General features: G+C 35.9%; 3 protein-coding genes across 4 annotated transcripts; 2 read left to right on the top strand and 1 right to left on the bottom strand.

Annotated features, from left to right (window-relative positions):
- The first annotated feature begins 4,354 nt into the window (after nt 1-4,354).
- LOC133857675 (protein KINESIN LIGHT CHAIN-RELATED 1-like) lies at nt 4,355-7,609 on the top strand. Its single transcript, XM_062292971.1, has 2 exons — nt 4,355-6,147; nt 7,101-7,609. Exons 1-2 carry the CDS (start codon nt 4,451-4,453, stop codon nt 7,291-7,293), a joined length of 1,890 nt encoding a protein of 629 aa, XP_062148955.1. The 5' UTR covers nt 4,355-4,450; the 3' UTR covers nt 7,294-7,609.
- A 1,481-nt stretch (nt 7,610-9,090) lies between these two features.
- Nucleotides 9,091-10,411, bottom strand: LOC133858028 (RING-H2 finger protein ATL16-like). The gene has a single exon (XM_062293441.1). The coding sequence runs from the start codon at nt 10,348-10,350 to the stop codon at nt 9,352-9,354; it is 999 nt and encodes a 332-aa protein (XP_062149425.1). The 5' UTR covers nt 10,351-10,411; the 3' UTR covers nt 9,091-9,351.
- A 5,979-nt stretch (nt 10,412-16,390) lies between these two features.
- LOC133857981 (anaphase-promoting complex subunit 2-like) lies at nt 16,391-19,729 on the top strand. 2 transcript variants are annotated; one of them, XM_062293382.1, is made up of 7 exons: nt 16,521-16,657; nt 17,117-17,199; nt 17,543-17,662; nt 17,794-17,882; nt 17,960-18,041; nt 18,420-18,611; nt 19,279-19,729. In XM_062293382.1, the coding sequence occupies exons 2-7, from the start codon at nt 17,146-17,148 to the stop codon at nt 19,339-19,341; spliced, it is 600 nt and encodes a 199-aa protein (XP_062149366.1). In that variant the 5' UTR covers nt 16,521-16,657; nt 17,117-17,145; the 3' UTR covers nt 19,342-19,729. The 2 variants fall into 2 exon arrangements, with proteins under 2 accessions (XP_062149365.1, XP_062149366.1); XM_062293381.1 differs by lacking the exon at nt 17,117-17,199 and having other exon boundaries at nt 16,391-16,657.

The raw sequence follows: 19,729 nt of genomic DNA, 5'->3' as shown, positions 1-19,729 counted from the left end.
CTCGGTAAGAGAGAGTAAAGGGAGGACGGGAGAGAAGGAGAACAGAGAAGAAAGAAGAAGGAAGGAGAAAGAAAAAAAGAAAGAAAAGGAAGGAGAGAGAGGTGCTGGTTTCCTGCTGTAATCCGAATGGGGGCTGCACCTCTTCTTATAGATGCATAGGACGGTGGAGATTGCTTGAAGCTGGAATGGATCTAATGGCTAGGAGTCATGCTAGGGCAGCAAGTTGATGTGGGTGGGAGAAGGTTCTAATGGAATGCTCACCTACTCCATGTCTGCAGCATAATTAGTCCATTAACATTAGTTTAGTGTAAAGTGCCATTTTAGTGGAACCTTAGCTATTGAGTGCCATCATTGATTCTCTTTCTTAATTAAACTTGGGCAGTAAGGGCAGTATTAACGTGTAAGGAGGCTGGGATGAGATGGGCTGGCCTAACATGGGCTTGGCTGAGTTTTTATAGAAAAAGAAATGGGCCTACAAAATCTATATATCTGAATTTTCGTCCAATTCAGAGGTGTAATTTTTCACGGATGTTTTCGGGTACCAAATAAAGTCCAAAAATTATGAAATTTGGAGGGTAGCTAGAGCACTTCAAGACGAGCGTTCAGAATTTTGAATCGACCAAAACGGAGTTCGTTTGACCCTGTTTTCGTTATTCCAAAGTTTAAGGTATATTTTGAATTTTTATCAAATTGTAACTATAAACGTTTCTAAAAACAAAAATACACATTTATTTTCATAAATAATCATAGTTATTCTTTTGCCTTATTAAAAATGTTTTAAAAATAATTTAAACCATTATAATTTATATCTTAAAAATCTGGGGCGCTACAAAAAGTATCCCGTTCAAGAGTGCATTTGAAAAAAATTGGCTTTCTCATTTTAGAGAGAGAAGCTCTTTTTTTCCTAGAGAGAGAAGTTTCGTTTTTCTGGTTTGTTGTTCGCCAGGAAGGGAGGTTCTACGCCTCCCTTCCCCGATGGTGGCTCCTCCTAGCTACAGAGTTTTTTGTTCCTCCATGGTGTGTACCAATGGAGGTAGTTTTCTCCCAGTCATTAGGGCTGTGGAGATTTTGATTCTCCGAGTCCTTTCTGGACACCGGAGTTTGTGTTGGTTTTTGTTGTTTTTCTTCTTCTCGTTTTCTCTAACAGGAGGTTCATCTTGAGGCGTTCGGTGGGGTGATTCCGTTATCGTTCGTGTCGTCGGTGGAGAGTTCTAGCCGGACTCCAGTTGGTCTTAGCAAATTTTGATGTTAGATCTACACTCATCCTTTGGCTTCTAAGAGACACGCGCTACTCAGATGGGTCCACCGGTGTTTTCTAGTTTTGCCGTTGAATGCATCGGCCGTGTGGTTTTCCGGTGACCGGCGCGTGGCTGTCACGTGCCAAGGAAGTCTTCACTTCGAGCAACGCGTGACGGTATCGCTTCGCCTCTTTTTGTCGTGCAAAGGTGGTGCTCGAATACAGGGAGGTCGATCTATTGTTTAGTAGCTTCGGAGGAGGCGCATGCCGTACACGCGTCGGAATCCGGCGATGACAGTGCTCTACTGCCGACTTGGGTTGATTTTTCTATTATATGTGTTTGTCTATTCCTTAGTTTCTTTGTACAGTTTGCTTATGTATGGCTCAAATTTTATTAGAATTTTCTTTGTAAGGGGGACTTAATTGTAATTATAGTAAAATTTGGGATTCTGCTTAGGCAACTATTTTTTAAGTCATATCCTTCTGGCTTAAGAGTATGGGAAGTCTGTCCCTCATTTCTCAATATTGAAGTCTTTGAGCTTTTAGATTCAGTAATAGCACGTGCTATTAGTTCAAAAAAAAAATAAATAAATAAAATTGACGATTTGAAAAAATGAAAAAATTCACATGCTCAAATTGCAGGATATGGGTGTATCTTTTAAAAAATACAATTTTAAAAGTTGAATCGCTATTTCACAAAACATTTAATTGTGTTTTTAAAATTTTACTTTTCATTTACTGCTGAGAATTTTATAATAAAAAGAGTCTCTACAGCAGGATTGTAAAAGTAAAGTTTTACTGTTATGAAACCTAGCATTACTGTTTGTGAAAATATCGGAAAAATATACTTTAGTTCTCTAAGTTATCACTACAATTTCATTTTTTTTAAAAAAGTGACATTGGAGCCTCCATACTTGCCGATTCGAGACGGTAATGCCATGTATTTGAAAGAGTAATAACATGATTTGCATGTGATCACAAAGGGAATCTTGATGGGTAAACAGAGAATTCACTTGCAACACGTCAAATTATACACTAGTGTTTTTCTTCAAATACCCTTAAAAATATTAAAAATAAAAATAAGCATTTCAAAAATAATAATTAAGGGGGGCTAATAAGAAAAGGGCCACTTTTTTTTGGTTTATTTATTTATTTATTTTTAATTAAGGGTGGATGGAGCATGACAACTCAATGGGAATATACGCGAGATGGATACCAAAATGCAAAAAAGCTTTTCCTAAAAAAAAATAAAAAATAAAAATTGTTATGGAAAATGCAAAGATCTATCACAAATATGCTCTCTCCATTTTATTGGAAAAAATTCATAAGAGAAATACTATTTTTTTCATCTCCCACTCATTTTTTTTTAAAAATTTATAATTAAATTTGTAGGATCATATGTAGGACTTATAGATCTAATGGTGCATTTTAAAAAAAATATATAGAAGATGAATGAGAGGTAGAGAAATAATAGGTCTCTTCTCATAATACAAATTATATTTCACAAATTTAATAGCGTATATGTTGCTGCATTATTTGAAATTTTAAATAAAATGACATTATATTTAAATGGCGTGGCACCACCATTTAATAAAAAAAAAAAAATTATTTACAATGATTTTTTTTTTTCAAACGCAGGAAAACTGCCACAAAGAAAGAAAGAAAGAAAAAATGCCTCGAGTTTGAGGAGGTACTTCCCTCCTTCTCCCATGGTGTTTTTGGTACTTGCTTTTAGATTTCAGTATGGGGTTTTTCTCTTTTAGGGCGATGTCGTCACCTTAGAGGAGAATGTAGTTTTTTCTCGTCCTATTCTAAAGTTGAGAAGTAAATTTTTATCTTTGTTGTGGTTTTTTCTCATCCTGGGATTAAGAAGTAGATTTTTTTTTTTTTTTTGTCTTTGTTGTGGTTTTTCTCCTTTGGAGTTTATTTTTACGTTTGCAATTCGTATTGTGGGTAAGATTGCCATAAAGTCCACCCTGATCCAAGAATGGAAACCAATCTGAGATGAATGCTTTCACGGTCTTGGGTGAAATTGATTTGGTTACATTGTGGTGTAATCCTAGAGTTTGTCTAGGGGGTATTCCTACTATGGCAGCATGGAGCAACGATGGTCGGTTGGTCAAGCCCGTGACGGTAGGTAGAGAAGGCAGTATCAATTATGTGGCAAAGGAAACTGTTTTAACTGCCTCGGGAAAATCGGGCATAATTGTAGAAAATGTGGTCATACATGAACAGTTATTGTAAACTTCCAATATGGAGAATGTTACGAAGAAATTTAGGTGTATAGCTAGTTTTGTTTCTCAGCATGTTTTCGGAAAACTGTATCCTCAGAATCTAGGACTCTGTTTTCTGTACAGCGTTTTTGCTCTATTGGTTTTATAAATGAAATTAGATTTATTATCTCAAAAAAAAACAAAACAAAAATTTAACCACAGATCTTCTCCAATCTCCATTTTCACTTAAAATGGAGACCCTCTATGAGCATTTGAACTTGTTTGCATCATCCAAACACAACATTAAAATCTATGAAAGGGAAAAATTCATTTACGTACCCTCTCTAATTATCAATAAATTTACAATGTCTTTTAAATCTTACAATTTTTGCAATGTCCCTCAATTTGTCATTGGGATTGTAATGTCCACTCCTGCAATCAAAATGATAAAAATAACCTTGATAAAAAAATTTTAAAAAAATAAATAAATAAAAGAGGAAAAAAATTAACTTTTTTATTTGTTGATATTTTCTATTTTTGTCTTTATTTTTATTTTTTTAAAAAAATTGAGTTTGCAACTTTAATGATAGAATCATTATAGTCTGTTTGGATGTTCGATTTTTGAAATCAGAATTTAATTCTTATTTGGTGCAGACAAATTTTAAGGTTTGATTTTATGAGATAAAATTAGAAAAAATCAAATAAAATATGATTTTTTTTAAAAAATAAATAAATAAAATATGATTTGTTTTAAAACAAATTAAATTAAATATTATTTATTTCTGAAAAAAATTAATTAAAATATGATTTTTTTTTTTAAAAAAAAAATTAAACAGAATCATATTTGTTTTTTTTGAAATTATGGCGTTATGACTTATGAGGGAGCACTTCCGAGTCCGCTTCTTCTTCGTTCAGCCCCAAAAAGAGAAAACGCAATTACAAGGGCTTTTCAGAGGTTTAAGGAAACCCGCTTTCAGTAAAACCTCTCTAAAATTCCAACATGAGAAAAGCTTCAATCTCACTTCTTTCCCACCTCTCTCGTTACAAACTCAATTCCTTTGCCCCTCTTCTTTGTAGAAATTACGTATCCAGTCCTTCTTCTCCTTCTTTTTCTTCCTCACCACTCATCTCACCCACTCATCTCAAGCCCTGCGCCAAAACTCATGGCTTATTGCTCAAGTCCAACCAATTTAGGACAAACCCAGTTCGAAATATGGACACCCTTGTTGAGAAACCAGACCAGTTGTCCTCTGGGCAGGGAAAAATCCAGAAAAAATCTGAGCTTGAAAAGGCTTTTGATTCTGCAATGACCTCGGAGGAAATGCTCAAGGCTTTTAAAGACATGGAGTCAGATTTTGATGAGAAAGAGCTAGGGTTTTATTCCTGGAGAGTGGGCGCCCAACTAGCCGAGGAAGACGAAGATCCTGAAAAAATTCTATCTTTTGCAAAGAGAGCTTTGAAAGTTTTTGAAAAAGATGATCAACTGTCTTCTTCAGTAATTGCCCACGTTTATCTTATAATGGGTTCTGCTAATTGTAGATTGAAAAGGTTTGCTGGTAGTTTGGGGTACCTTAATAGGGCTTATAGGATCTTGGATAGGTTTGAACCAAATGATTTTTGTGATGAGGATTTTAGGCGGATGATTTTCCCACTGCAATCTGTGCTGGCCGAAGTGAAGGTGGCGATTGGGAGGACAGGGGAGGCTCTAGAGCATCTTAGGAAGTGTGTGGAGTTTAAGGAGGAAGTGTTGGGAAAAGATAGCAGGGAAGTGGGTTTAGCAAACCGGGATTTGGCTCAATTATATGTTTCATACTTAGAATTTAAGGAGGCCTTGCCATACTGTTTGAAGGCATTGGAGATACATAAGAAACACTTGGACCAGAATTCGGTGGATGTTGCGTATGCTAGGAGGCTTCTTGGGGTTATCTGTACTGGGTTAGAGGAGCATGAAAAGGCGTTGGAGCAGAATGAGTTGTCGCGGAAGATTATGAATAATTGGGTTCAAAGTTCTGATTTGATCCATTTGGAGATTTTAGCTGCTAATGTGCAGATTGGACTTGGGAATTATGAAACTGCTATTAATACTTTGAGGGGTGTTGTTGAGATGACAGATGAGGATAGTATGACTCGGGCATCGGTGTTTATCTCGATGGGGAAAGCGTTGTCTAATCAAGAAAAATTTGCAGACTCAAAAAGGTGTTTGGAGATTGCTTGTGGAATCCTTGACAAGAAAGAGACGGCCTCTCCGGTGGAAGTTGCTGAGGCATACTCAAAGATCTCAATTCAATACGAAAAGATGGAAGAGTTTGAAACTGCGATTTCATTGTTAAAGAGACCAGTAGCTTTTCTTCAAAAGCTCCCGCAAGAACAGCCCACCAAAGGAAAAGTCAATGCAATAATAGGGTTGTTGCTTTTTTGGACAGATAAGATGGCAGAGGCTATTCCTCACTTAGAGTTGGCAGCGTCAATTTTGAAAAAGTGCTATGGTCCCAAGCATCTTATGGTTGGGTATATCTATAACAATTTGGGCGTAGCATATTTGGTGCTAGAGAGCCGCCATGGATGTATCTCTTGCCCCTCAGCTGCTCAGACGTTAGCTGTTGCAAAGGACATCATGGGTGAATCTCTTGGCTCTCATCATGTAGATTCAATTACGGCATGTCAGAACCTTTCAACAGCTTATGCTTTCGTGGGAAGGTATGATTGCTTTCCTGGTCTCTGGTCTGTTTTCCTAGATGGTATTTAATTAAGTTATTGGTAATTGGAATTGAATTGTATTTCTTAATCTGTTCATTAATATGGTTACTTCTGCGATGCTGTGTAATTTAGTGGCTTCCTTTCCTTGAGGGATTTATCAAACAGATTATTTTAGGTGTAGGGATAAGTAATGAGCACTCATGGGGAATACTTATTATTAATTTTTCATCACATAGGAAATATGATTCTGTTAAAACCTAAAAGTAAGCATTCTTGTAAAGTCTCAACCTCTGTGCGTTGGAACCTTTTGTCTGCATCAACTTGGATCTGCTTAATGTTCTCTCTTTCAAAATGTGAACACTAACCATTCCTATGTATCTTTCTCACTTCTCACCTTGTTTGTCTTCAAAAGTCTTATCACGACCGCCATGAAACTTGGGCTTGTAGTTACACCTACCCTATCCTGCAATATCTTTTAGCATATTGTGCATGTCTTTCTAAGAAATCTAAACCACCCTCAGGACTGATAATCTTGGACTTTAAAGCTAAAAATATCTGGAAAAAAATGTAACTCTCTGTCTCAGATTCAAGGAAACAGATTTTGTCAAGAGTTCTGGATTTTACTGTTTGCTTAAATTGGCGTATTTTTCTATACCTATTGATTTCGTCTATTTCTATTGCAAATCGTATTAAATATAATATTGTTTATTGGACTCTTGAAATACTCTATTTTAGCACCCTATCTTTAATTATTCCCATGGCTTTCTCATTGAGCACTTAGTGTTAAGATACACACATGCATAGATGTGAGTAGCACGCCATGTCTGCATGTATATATTCATCATGGCAGCAATTAAGTGAGACACAAAACAAGTTGTAAGTTCAATTTGGCTTGTCTTAATCTATTGGGGATGATGTTATGTTTGTTAAGATGTCTCTCTTGGTTTGTGCAGCTATGGTCTGGCAATAGAATTCCTGCAGCAAGTCATTGATGGCATGGAAAGCTATGGCCCAAGTGCAGAGGATGATCTCAGACAAGCCCACCGACGTCTCGAACAGCTTAAGAAAAAAACCTGCAGTGAACCGCTGTTAGACAAGTTTCCGGTAAATGTATTCCCCTTGCGAATGCCCTATGACTCATACTAATGACTCTTCTAGGAGCTCACAACCTGATATTTTGTTGGTCAATATCAATCCAGCAGATCTACTTCATAGTCTATAACACTGCTACATGCTCTAACGTTTAGGTGTCTCACATCAAACTGATATTCCCACTGTTTTTTTGTCCTCTATGGGAGTAATGGATTGTATGTCAAGCAAGCCACAATCTAGTTTTAATTATGCATGTGAGCCAGGGATTGCCTATGATCATTTTTGAGGGGTAGGAAACCGTTTACCCTTATGATAGTAAAATTTTGTATATTTCTTGGCATTTTATTATAATGATCATATATATCTACAAGATCCAGTTTCTAGACATTGGTCATGATGTTGTCCACTCCTAAATGTTTATGTTACATCCACTTTATTCTGATCCGTAGAAAACAAGGAAGGAGATTTTAATTGATCCACTAACAGATCAAGATCCTCTAGAATTTATAGAATATTTTGATGGAAACTTTGTCATATATATCTGACATTTATCACTTCATTATTTATCATCATTTATCGCCGGATAAAATTCTCTAGAATTCTTAAGGTATTCTATTGAGTAAATTTGATGATGATAAATAATGAATGAAATGATAAATGCTGACAGGACAAAGTCTATACCATAATTTGAAAATATCTACTCAGTAGAATACCGTAAGAATTCTAGAGGATCTTGATATGAACTTATTTTCTTCTTCAAAAAAAGAAAAAAGAAGAAGAAAGAACAACAACAAAATAGAATTAAAACACTAAACTGGTCAATTAGTGATTTTTCTCGAGATTAGCTATTACCATAACGTCCAACTTTGAATGTCATTTTGCTGAAGAGTGATAGTCAATATTAAAACCTCAAGCTCAGATGGGCATAGCCTTCTTTGATGACAAGTTTTGCAAAAAGTGTCTCCAGAGAGCTAAAGAAGACCAAGCAACACTTGCGGGCTGCGCATGATGCGCCAACGTTAAATGCAGGGATTTGTAGAAGAAATCCCATTCTATTGCATATAGTCCGTTTGGCCTGAAAATTTCCTAGGTTAAAAGTAAGTTTTTAAACAAAATTGCATTGCAAAAAGTATCACGCTTGGAAATGTTTAAAAAAAAAAATGGCGTTTGAAAATGTGGATTTTTTCACGTTTTCAAATTATAAATATGGGGTGAATTTTTGAAATACACAATTTTAAAGGCTGAACCGCGATTTTAGTAAACAATTAATTGCTTTTTAAAATTTTTTATTTTTATGAACTGGATTTTAAAACCCTTAAACCAAACAGACCTAAAATTGAGATTGCTAGCATCCCCCCACCCCCTCTCACCATCCGAATTCCCAAGAATTTTACTGTTAGGATTGCTAGCAATTAATTCAGGCAGAAAATGTGAGAGAGTTTTTATGTGCCACACTTGTCTCGGTAGGTGAGTGAGTTGTTCGAAACTTACTTGAACAGGTGGGTTTTATGAGTATTCTCTCACATTTACTAACAAAAAATTACTGAAAATCTCTGTACTCGTATTGCTTCGGAATGAAAGCAATGAAAATTTCTTGCAGACTAATAAAAAAAACATACCTTTTTGCACTTCACCAACATTTATATCATTGCTTCCAGGATAAAAGATGTTGGAGATCGATCATTTCCAATGAGAGCTTTCTCATGCTTATGCTTATAGTCATTCATTTTCTATGGGTCCCTCATCTCTGGCTTCAATTTTTCTCTACACCACCACCTCTCTATCTCTCTCTCTCTCTCCCCCCGTGTGTGGGAAACTCTTGATCGATGAAAGGAGAATCATTATCACTCATGAAGGATCAAGAAACAAAGACAATCTTATCAACTTTTAGTGGCTAAAGCAATCATTCTTTAGCTCATGCCTACATTTCAGCCATCCTGATCTGACTAATTTTTCTAGTTTTGTATGAATCTCTCTACACCCATCTGTTATCCTTATGTAACTATTCAATAACCTGTTAAAAAATTGCAGCATCTCCACTCCAAAGCAAAAAATGAAACTCAAAAAAGACCAAAAAAAAAAAAAAAAAATTGATGCTCTCAGTCTCTCACATTACAATTCACACTCAGTGGGAAGAACTGCATTTCTGGATCCTCTGCAATGTCTAAACGGAAAGAACGATCTTCGACCTCTGCTATCACAATCTTCACTTGTACTAACCTCGCCCTGATGCCTATTTTGTTGAATGATCGCTTGAACGGTTAAGTAAAGCTGTCGATCAGCTGCAGAATCCATTGAGAAAGATCTCCTGATAGGCTGGATACAAAACTGATCATCTTTCTTTCTTACATCAATGCACTCATCACCCATGATAGAAACATGGTGGAACTTTCTTGCTTTTAAGTTCCCAGGCTTCTTTTCCAACTTTCTTGGTGAATGACTTCTAGGCAGCAGTACTGGAACTTCTGGTACTGAATAATTTCTTTCTTGTTGCCTTTGTGGTAACGTGATTTCATCTTCTCCACCCAGTTCAATTACCACAAAGTCTTCATCACTACCCATGAGGCTTCTAGACAAGAGCTGAGAGTCTTGTGGTGAAGAGCTTGGTGCGACGATTGGATCAATCCGATTCCGGCTCGTCCCTGAAATGCTTGATCTGCAAAGAGGACAATTTGCGTTGCTCTGAAGCCATATGTCAATGCAATCCAAGTGGAAAGCATGGCTGCATTTGGGAAGAACTCTAAGCATATCCTGTTCTTGAAACTCATTCAAGCAAACCACACAGCAGACACCTCTCGCCTGATCACCTTCCCTTTTGAATTGAAAAGTTGGGATCTCACGAATTACTGATTCATCAAGCCCGTGGTTCCACATTGTGGGGGAGAAAGCTATAAAGGGATCTTCGTTTCGACGGGCTTGCAGTACAGAAAACCACCTCCGCAGATTGTCTTGATGCCAATTTGAGCAGCACTTGGTCACAAAGATGTAGTAGCTGACTAGTAAGAAAGCCGTGGCCATGATGCACAGCACAGCAATGGTTAATATGGGAAAAGCAGACTCTGAAGTTGGCAGGGCTTGTTGATGAATTGTGTTTGCCTGGTTTGGTGCCATAACCAATAGTTTGAATGAGAACTTTGAGATCTTTGAAGCAGAAATGGAGAAGGAAGATATACGTGTTTGACTAATGGTTTTACTAAGATCTTGAATCAGATACATTAATTTATATTCAGAGAGAGAGAGAGAGAGAGAGAGAGAGTTGAGGAAAGTGACAAAAGATGAAAAGAGTGGGGCTAGAAAGATTTATTTGAATAAAATAGAGAACCCATTGAATGCATGGGCTGAAAAATTTCCAAGGAACATCCACATGTGCTTAACTTCTTTTGTGTGCATACGCATACATGGAGATGAGAAGCTGCAGGGTTTGACTTGAAGACATTTATGTTAACAGAGAGGTACACGAGGGAGCTTGAAAACATGAAGTTTCTTTATGTTATATTATATTTATATAAATAATCATAGAGTCGGTCTATTAACTCGGAGATCTTGTGCAGTTTATAATAGTTGAAACTGTGAAACCTAAACTACTTCTTCGAGTGCTTAATGCTTATGCCATGTGATATGACATCTACAGGATCATCAAGGGTGACCAACGAATCAGATTTTCATGAGCCTTTCCTATTTGTTGATATTAATATAATAATATTCTTACTCTCTCTCTCTCTCTCTCTCTTAAAATGCAACCTCCCTCCCAAGTCAAAACTCATATAAAAGTAAGGGGGAACTTGCTTGTGGCTATGTGTAAAATCTAAGAAAGAATGGCCCCGATGAGATTTTTTTTTCCAAATTTTCAGACTAGTTGAAGAGAGAGAAGCTCCCGACTTTCTAGAGAGAGAGAGGCGTCTTTGGCTGTTTTGTGGTGGGGGAGGGGGGCTTCACGCCTCCCTCCTCCTTTGGTTTCTTTGGTTTTTTGAGTGTTTGTTTAGTCTCCCACCCTTTAGGGGTGTGGAAGTTTTGTCTCCTCGGTGTTGATCCGGTGGAGTTTATTTGCTTTGTCTAGTTTTAGTTTGTGGTGGCAAGAGAGTTCTCTGTGGAGGATGTCGGAGGGGCGTGGTTGATCTCAGTGTGTTCGACGGCGGAGTTTCTGTGGCTTGCGTTTCTCATGGTCGGATTTTGGTGGCTAGATCTACGTTTCTCCGTCGTCTTCTGGTGAACACGCGCCTTCTAGCCTTTTTCGCTGTCAGTCTCCGGTGCTTCTGCCGCTCTTCACGGCCGTGGGGTTTCTCGGTGGTCGGAGCGTGGGCTTCACGCGCCAGTGCTTTCTTTCTGATTTGGGCGCGCGTGGGGCTTCAATCCGTGTGATTTTTCGGCGTGTATGGTGGGGCTAGTGGTGACCGGAGGTTTTCGGTGTTTGGGGGTTGAGGGGATGCTCTGGCGCCGGCGCGTGTGTTACACGCGCCGCCACTGACGGTGGCTCTCCCGGAAGACAGATTCCCCATTGAGCTCTCCTGTGTTTTAATTTAATTTAGTTGTGGGTTTCTCTGACAGTTTGCATTGTGCGTGTACTAATTCAATCATTGGCTTTTGCCCAGTTTGTGTGACCGACTCCTTGTTCAAGTAAAGGTATATGTCAACGCAGAGGCACCATTCTGTTGGTTGGATTTTTTTAGTTTGCAACTGTCTGTATTTATTTGAGTCTGACTCAAATTGTTTGTACACCTAGGGTGGATGAGTGCTGAAATGTTTGTATTCTGAAATGTTTGTTGTAATGGTTGATTATATCAATGAAAGTTCAACTTTCCCTCAAAAAAAAAAAAAAAAAAAAAAAAAGAAAAAAAAAAGAAAAGAAAGAAAGAATGGCCCCAAGTCAAAACTCAAGTACATGCAGCGCATTACTTGTCTTGGTAATAGCAATTGAAAAATGTTTAAGAACTGCAATTTTTTACCAACTCACATAGTAAATGGTAGTATCTGAACGATGAAAAAAAAAATTAAAATGAGTAATTGCCTTTTTTTTTTTTTTCATGAATTTCTGGTTGTCACTACGAACTGACACATCGACCATAAGAGAGCATTCAATTACCATTTTCATACCTCTACCCTCATTCCATTAAGGAATCTCGTTAAATTAGACGAAATATGCAATATTTAGACGTTAAATTTTGTTTAAAGACAAAAATGTCTTTAAACAGTAAATTAATAAAAAATATTAAACCTAATATATATATAAAAGAAAAAGGAAAAAAAGGAGGGGCAGCCACCCCCTTAGTTTCCATTTTTTTTATTATTATTTGTTTAATTTTGATGATATTTTTTTTTTGTAAATTTTGATTTTTTAAATTAGGGTATTTGAGTCTTCACGAATTCAATTGACGTAAGAAGGGTAAATGTACGAAAATGGTAGTTGAATGCCCTCTTATGGTCGAGGTGTCAGTTCGTGGTGGCATGTTGACAATGGCCGGTAGTTCATGTGAGGAAAATGTAATTACCCCAAATTAAAAATTTGATAAGTAAATTTAATTGTTTAATAGCTGACGTAGTAAGTACTATATGAACTACTACATCAATTTATAATGTACTTATACTTTGTAGTTTAACACCACAATTTCATATTAAGAAGATGATTAATTTACACAAAGTATGTGGGTTATAAAGGAGCTCATGTGTGTTAAGCCCCACATTAACTTTTTACAAGGTGACACTTAATTTTATAAGTGATTCTAAGGAGTTCAAATTGTAACATAACTAGTCATTTTGGAGTAATATCGCATATGTAGTTAGGACTTTTCCTAGGTCGTTACAAATAGTATCAAAACAACATAATAATGTAATGTGGTATTGGAGTACTGCATAACGTGACCCTAACAAGAACGTCGAAAATTTAAGGAGAAATTGTAACACTTTAGTCCCATATTGAGAAGATGATTGCGAAGATAACTAACCTTCATAAAGTTGATAGATTATAAAAGACTTCATGGATACTAAGTCTCACATTGATTTCTTATTAAGTGAGATTGAGAGTTATAAGCGATTTTAAGGAAAAAAGAAAAATTGCATAATCACAACTACAATAGGATGGGGTTGGACCGGCCGCTGTAAGTTTTGACTTTATTATTTGAATTAAGTGGCTCTACTTCTAGGGGCATTTGGTTTTTGGTAGGTTTTCATAAAATAAATTTTTTTTTTCTTTTTTTAAAAAAAAGGTGAATTCTAGCTTATCCATTGTATAACGTATTTGCAAACAACCTTAAAACATAGAGTAATGTTATATACTATATTAATTTTTTTTTTATTATTTCACTATAATTATGACATTGTCAATCCACCTTTAAATCGTCATTGTTAAAAGGGAAAAAAATAATTAATGGTGGATTAATAATGTCATATCAGCATAGTAAAATAGCAGTGAGATATTAGTGTGGTATATAACATTACTTTGTAATGTTGCATACTAATGCGAATACACATCAGATGGATTTTTTTGTACAACTGTCATCAATCTTGGCTGCTTACATGGATATACATGCGTCCATAAGATGCTCTTGCTAGAAGATTGTAGAAGCTTCTTTTTTTTTTTTTGTTAGTTTGTTAGAACAAGCTATATAGATTCTTTTTAGTTATTTGCCATTTCTATTCTCTGAGACTATATTCTTTCCATTTCCTTGTATAGCATTCTTTTTTATATATGTTTGTAACCTGCTCGATAAAATACCAATGAGAATTATTCCTTAGTTTCTTTCGCACTCAATTCTTCGTTCAATAATCAATATTTCACACATACTACTCCCTTATCCTAGCGGGCTGGATGTCGTAGTTCCCATCAACTCTAGATTTTAAAAAAAAAAAAACTTATTAAGGGCTAATCTAAGAGCTGATCAGCACTGTCACGTCGTTACAGTGAAATGGGGCTAGGATTTTTTATTTTATTTTATTTTCTAAGCAAATTGGGATATGCTACTCATTTCTAGGGATAATGGATTATTTTATAATTACCTAAAAAATCAAAAATAAAACCTATAACCGTCCAGCCATTCTCCAAAGCATCATTGGGCTGGTTCCAACAGTCCAAACCCTACTTTCAGGCCCAAAACTAGCCCATGTCACTCACCCCACTCAGTAAAAAAAATATTTTGAGCAATTATGACTTTATGTATGCTATATAATGTTGGGACCTTTATTTTTAATATAAAAGAAATACTCCCATATAATTAAATGATAAAATATGGCAAAGGGTGAGGCTGTTCTCTCGGCTAATTCTCTAGCTTTGTCCCCTTTGTTCACAATGTCATTATTGTGCCATGTCAAAAAAATAAAAAAAAAATTATTATTATGCAAAAAAATAAAAAATAAAAATGAATGAGAGTGAATTAATGTTTTTTAATTGCCACATTTAATTCTAAATTAAAAAGAAAAAAAAATCTATTATTTATTGGCTTTGTTCACAGTCCAATTTTGCTTAACGAATCTGTTCTTTTTTTCTTTGCCTATTCTTTTTTTTTTTTTTTTTTTCTCTCTTTTTTGATGTGTTTCTTTTTTCTATTTTTTCCTTAATTTAGACTTATTCCTCTATTCACACCTTCTAATTATTCAAACAAATTTATAAAAAAATCAAATCTACATTCAAACATGGTCTCCCATTCTCCCTGTCATTCCAATCAAGAATGAAAAAAAATAAAAAAAATAAAAAATCCTCCCTTATAATCCATCTCTCATTTGAATAATAATAATTAAAAATAAAAAATCTACGTCCAAACTAAAAAGAGAGGACAACCCGACAAACTCACATAAAAAATTAAAAATATTACTTGGTGTAACCCTTACACCATGGGTCCATGTGGGAGAGTGTTTTCTTTCTGTTTGGCATTTGCCTTTTTTTTTCTTTTTTCTTTTTTCTTTTTTTAAACAATTTTAAGATTTTCTTTTTTTCTTTTTTTCTTTTGGAGATTGACGTTATCTGGTCGCTTAAGAAATCAAAATTTTTATTTTATTTTTTTGTGGTAAAAAATTATTATTATTAATAATATTTTTTTGTGTACTTTGTAGTTGCATATGATCTGTTTGGTTCTGCTTAATATATTTGTTTTGATTTATTGAATGTTTTTTGTGTACTGTGTTCCCTCACAACCACAGCTCCCCCGCTGCCCTACAAAAAAAATAAGTAAGAAACACAAGAAAGAAAGAAAATCTGCATCACCTTTTCCTTTCCAAAGCGTTGTGTACCCATGAACAATATGATTGAAATGGAGAGGCTTTAAGAAGCATCTAATATCTATGTTTTTTGGGGATCCGCATTACTAGATGAAGCCCATCAGATTTTTCATTCTAAGTTCTTTTTGTTCCACCCTCCCTTGTTCATTTGTGTACCAAAATCAGAACGGCACTGGTACTTTCTGGAAATACCAGAGTAGCTGAACTCATCAAGAAACTAGATGCAGATTGGGGAGCCTTTGTTGTTGTCTGGATTCACTATGTCTTGGATTGTTCTTCCAGGTGTATTTTTTATATATTTGCCACCGCTCAGTTCTCCACCATTCAGTACAGGTCACACGAGACTAGGGGTGATGTAAGAGTAAAACAATGCTCTGTATCGGTTTTCTGCCTTCCTGGGATTGAGTGGGTTATGGTTGGCGAGTGGTAGAGTTGTTTGCTTGTTGAAGAGGTCAATTTAAAAGCCACTTCATTATAGAAGTGTGGAAGTTGATTACTCAGTGCTTAATTTGGTGTATTTGGAGAGAATGCAATGCTTGAAACTTCGAAGATTGTAAGAGCACTGTAACAAAGTTAAAAACCATTGTGTTCAAAACTCTTTTTATTTGGATGGATGCTTACAACTGTTCTTGTTTTTCTAATTTCTTGTTTCTTGATTTGTGTTTTTCTTCTACTTATTGGTTTTTCTCTTGTATACTTTCCGTGTACTTGGGTTGCGCCCTCTGCACTTTTTTATGAAATGAATTCCTTATCAAAAAAATAATTGATTATCTAGGCTGGAAGTCTTTCTTAGAAGCTTTATGTTGTGTATCAGTTTTACCACTCCATGCATATCTGCTTTTATTTTGCCCCTCTTTTCGTCTAACAATGCCCTGGCAGTAACCTCCATTTCTTTTAAACTCTGCAAATGTTCTTATAGATACTCCACTGTTATTTTAAGGGTAGGTTGGAGGAGTTAAGTACAATTATGGCTGGAGAGCTTAATGGTGACAGTGAATCTCAAGAAAAAGATGACAAGGATTTAGATGAAAAAAGCAAACTTGCCTACCGAACTAGTGAAATGGATATTGATGAATGCTATCACCAAGTCAGGTTCTTGGAGAACAATAAATTGGTGAAGAACATTGGGAAGGTTGGCCGTGATCTCAGAAATCTTGGATTTACGTCTATGACTGAAGATGCCTATGCTTCTGTTATCTTTCTGCTTCTAAAGGTGAGTATGTCTTCCATTTTGGTCATACATGTCCAGCTTATTTTTGTTCACCTCCACATTGTCTACATACCATGGGGAGGGATGACCTTTAAACTTTGCTTAAATTGGTGTATTAATATGATCTATATGGTTACTTAAATCTAAATGGCGATTAATATTGCATGTATGAGCCCAAAAATAAGGTTCATCTTTTGGACAGAAAGAAGCATTTAATTAATATTTTTTATTTTTTATCTCCTACATAAGATATCCTTAATCTATTGAATTGTTTAAATTGTTGCAAAACTCGACAAACATGTATTAAAAGGGGTGACGCCCCATCAAACTTGATCCACACCACCCTATCACAGTTTATAGGCTACTTGCATTAGGTGCCAAAATGTTGTCTTAGTATCTTATAATCTGTTTATTCAAAAAAAAAAAAAAAAATCAAGTAACCTTGGGTGAATTGATTCTTAGGGGCTGAGCTGAGGGAAAATGCAGTGTCCATGGATATTCTTGATGCTACAATAATATCTTCAAATTTCTGGCCTACAATCCAGGTAGGTTGGACAACATTGCTATTGGTATTGATAATGGGAAAAGAGATGATGGCGTACTTGGTTCTGTGTTGACATCACTTGGCGGGATATCTAAGACGAGAGGGCATATTTACATTCTCTCTGCAATTACACATATTTTCTATACCGTCTCTGCATGAAGTGTCTGTTTACTACATTCTCATGAAAAAAGAGAAACGCAAGCACCATGTAATGTATACCTATATCTGTGGCCCTTGCTAACACTATGCATACTTAGATCAAAATTTCTTCTGTTCTCATAATAATTAAGTGTTTCTTTGTAACAAATTCTTGTTGCTCTACTAAACGTGAAGAAAAATTTTAGGATGAGGCTCTTAATGTACCCGATCCTGTTGAGAAGCTGCTCTCTGATTATGCAAAGAGCTTTAATGAAATCAAAACCCCTCGTAAGCTTCTGTGGAAGAAAAATCTTGGCACAGTAAAGGTTAGGTGCTTTGAAATTTATAAAATGCAATTTGATGCCCAATATTAAGATATCTCTCTAAGTAGGTTTCCTTCTCTCACCTGTCCTGAATCACTCAGATAACATTACATATTTTTATCGTGGATGTGCAGTTGGAGTTGCAATTTGAAGATAGGGCAGTGCAGTTCACAGTGGCCCCTGTACATGCAGCAATTATTATGAAATTTCAAGAGGAAACAAGGTAAGCATGCGAATTATATGAATGCATTTTATGCTAATCATCAATAGCGTAACTGCATTGATGTTTTCCACTTTCAGTTGGACCTCTAAAACTCTTGCAGCTGCTATTGGGATACCTGTAGACGTACTCAATCGGCGGATAAATTTTTGGATAAGCAAGGTATCTGATAAAGTTTTTTTTTATCAAGTAGGGTTTGTCAATTTCAATGACTCATATTAGTGAATGGCCAATTTGTGTTGGACACTTGATAGATTTAAGTAGCCAAAACACTGTCAGATTTACTGGCTCGGGAAAATTTCCTTTTTGGCTTACAACTTTCCTCATTATACTTACGATTGCTCCAATCTTCTTTATTGACTTTGTGGTCATTTTGAATTGTATGATTGGGAAGTCAACCTTTTGTCTTTTCTTTGTTAGCGCTGGCTAAAATTCAATCAGGTAGAGAGTTGGTATTCATTAAAGTTTTGTAATATCACAATCTTCAAGGACTGGAGTCAAGAGGATACTAATTGCATTCACCTTCTTTTTTGTAATCAGGGAATCCTTGAAGAATCACTTGGAGCAGTCTCTAGTGACCATGTGTTTACCCTGATGGAAGGCATGATTGAAACTAGTAAGAATAGTGGAAATAGTGGGAGTTCTGAGGACCTTGTAGCAGGTGATGAGGATGGAGAGAGGTCTGTCATCTCTGCCGAGGATCAACTACGGAAGGAAATGACTGTCTATGAGGTTAGTGTTGCAAATTAGAGCATTCTTGATGAAATCTAAATATTCACACTAATGGGTTGTTGGGTTATTTAAAAAACTGGTCTATTGTGTTTCAGATCCTAACTCTCTCATAGAAATTTGGAAGTACTCAGACATTAGGCCCAGTTTTGAAGGATATTTACTTTCATGTATAGGGTAGTATTGGTCTGGCGTTTCATTTTTGGACTAAGGACTATAATCAAAAGCTACTCTAACTCAAGAAGGTCAAGCAGAATTATTTGTGCCCAAAAAAAGAAAAAGAAAAAGAATGAGTAGGACTTTCTCTCTTCACTCAGCAAATGGCTGGCCTTAACCTCTAGCATTGACTTCTTGTTATGTAACCTTCCAGATTTTGCCGACACATTTTTTGCTGCGGCTGATCATAACTTTGTCAAATAGTAGTTTTTGAAATAGACCTCCCAAGAAGGGGAGAGAAAGCACTAAAAATGTGAATGCTTGGAGATAAAAGATTTTAGATTTGTTGCTTTTGGGAAAATTTAGTCAGCATCTCAGTTTTGGCAAGCCTTGGACAATCATTTGGTCAAGTATCTGGATTAAACCGAAGATGTAAATGTACTTATGCATCTTGATGAATTTTATCAAGTCTCATATTGTTCCATGTATAACTCTAAGTGGCATTTTCTTGTAGAAATTTATCATGAGGATGCTCACAAATTTTTCAAGCATGGCATTAGATCGAATGCATATATAATACTCTCAAGGTAAGAATTGTTTTAACTTGCCCCATAATTTGATTTAGGTACAGATAGCATGATTGCCAAGTAGAATACTTTAAACACGTTGCTGCAGATGTTTTGTGTAGCTGATCCCTCTTATGATAAATCACTCCAATTAGAGCTTCTTATCTGTTCTAGTTTCTGAAGATAAGTTGGAACTAAGAGATGGAATGTACTTTCTGAAGAAATATTGAGTTGATAGAATTTCAACCCATCCTCTGAATCATTAAGCAATAGCACTGGTGAGACTTTTTGCAGATTTAAATGAAACAACAGTTGGAAATAATGTCTGTTGTAATATCTTTCTGCTTTGTTACCCTCCCTCCCTCAGATTGAATGGAAAATGCAAATAGTGGAAAGTAA

This window comes from Alnus glutinosa, chromosome 14 (genome assembly GCF_958979055.1).
Source record: "Alnus glutinosa chromosome 14, dhAlnGlut1.1, whole genome shotgun sequence".
Taxonomy (NCBI): domain Eukaryota; kingdom Viridiplantae; phylum Streptophyta; class Magnoliopsida; order Fagales; family Betulaceae; genus Alnus; species Alnus glutinosa.
The sequence above is the reverse complement of the archived record's forward strand: the minus strand, read 5'-3'. Positions and strand labels throughout refer to the sequence as shown.

Bases quoted from the DNA above. Each gene is read 5' to 3' on its own strand.
- LOC133858028 (XM_062293441.1), bottom strand. From the start codon at position 10,350: ATGGCACCAAACCAGGCAAACACAATTCATCAACAAGCCCTGCCAACT.
- LOC133857675 (XM_062292971.1), top strand. From the start codon at position 4,451: ATGAGAAAAGCTTCAATCTCACTTCTTTCCCACCTCTCTCGTTACAAA. The intron at 6,148-7,100 runs GTATGATTGCTT...TGGTTTGTGCAG, and splicing joins GCTTATGCTTTCGTGGGAAG to CTATGGTCTGGCAATAGAAT.
- LOC133857981 (XM_062293381.1), top strand. From the start codon at position 16,412: ATGGCTGGAGAGCTTAATGGTGACAGTGAATCTCAAGAAAAAGATGAC. The intron at 17,663-17,793 runs GTTAGGTGCTTT...GTGGATGTGCAG, and splicing joins AAAATCTTGGCACAGTAAAG to TTGGAGTTGCAATTTGAAGA. The intron at 18,042-18,419 runs GTATCTGATAAA...TTTTGTAATCAG, and splicing joins TAAATTTTTGGATAAGCAAG to GGAATCCTTGAAGAATCACT.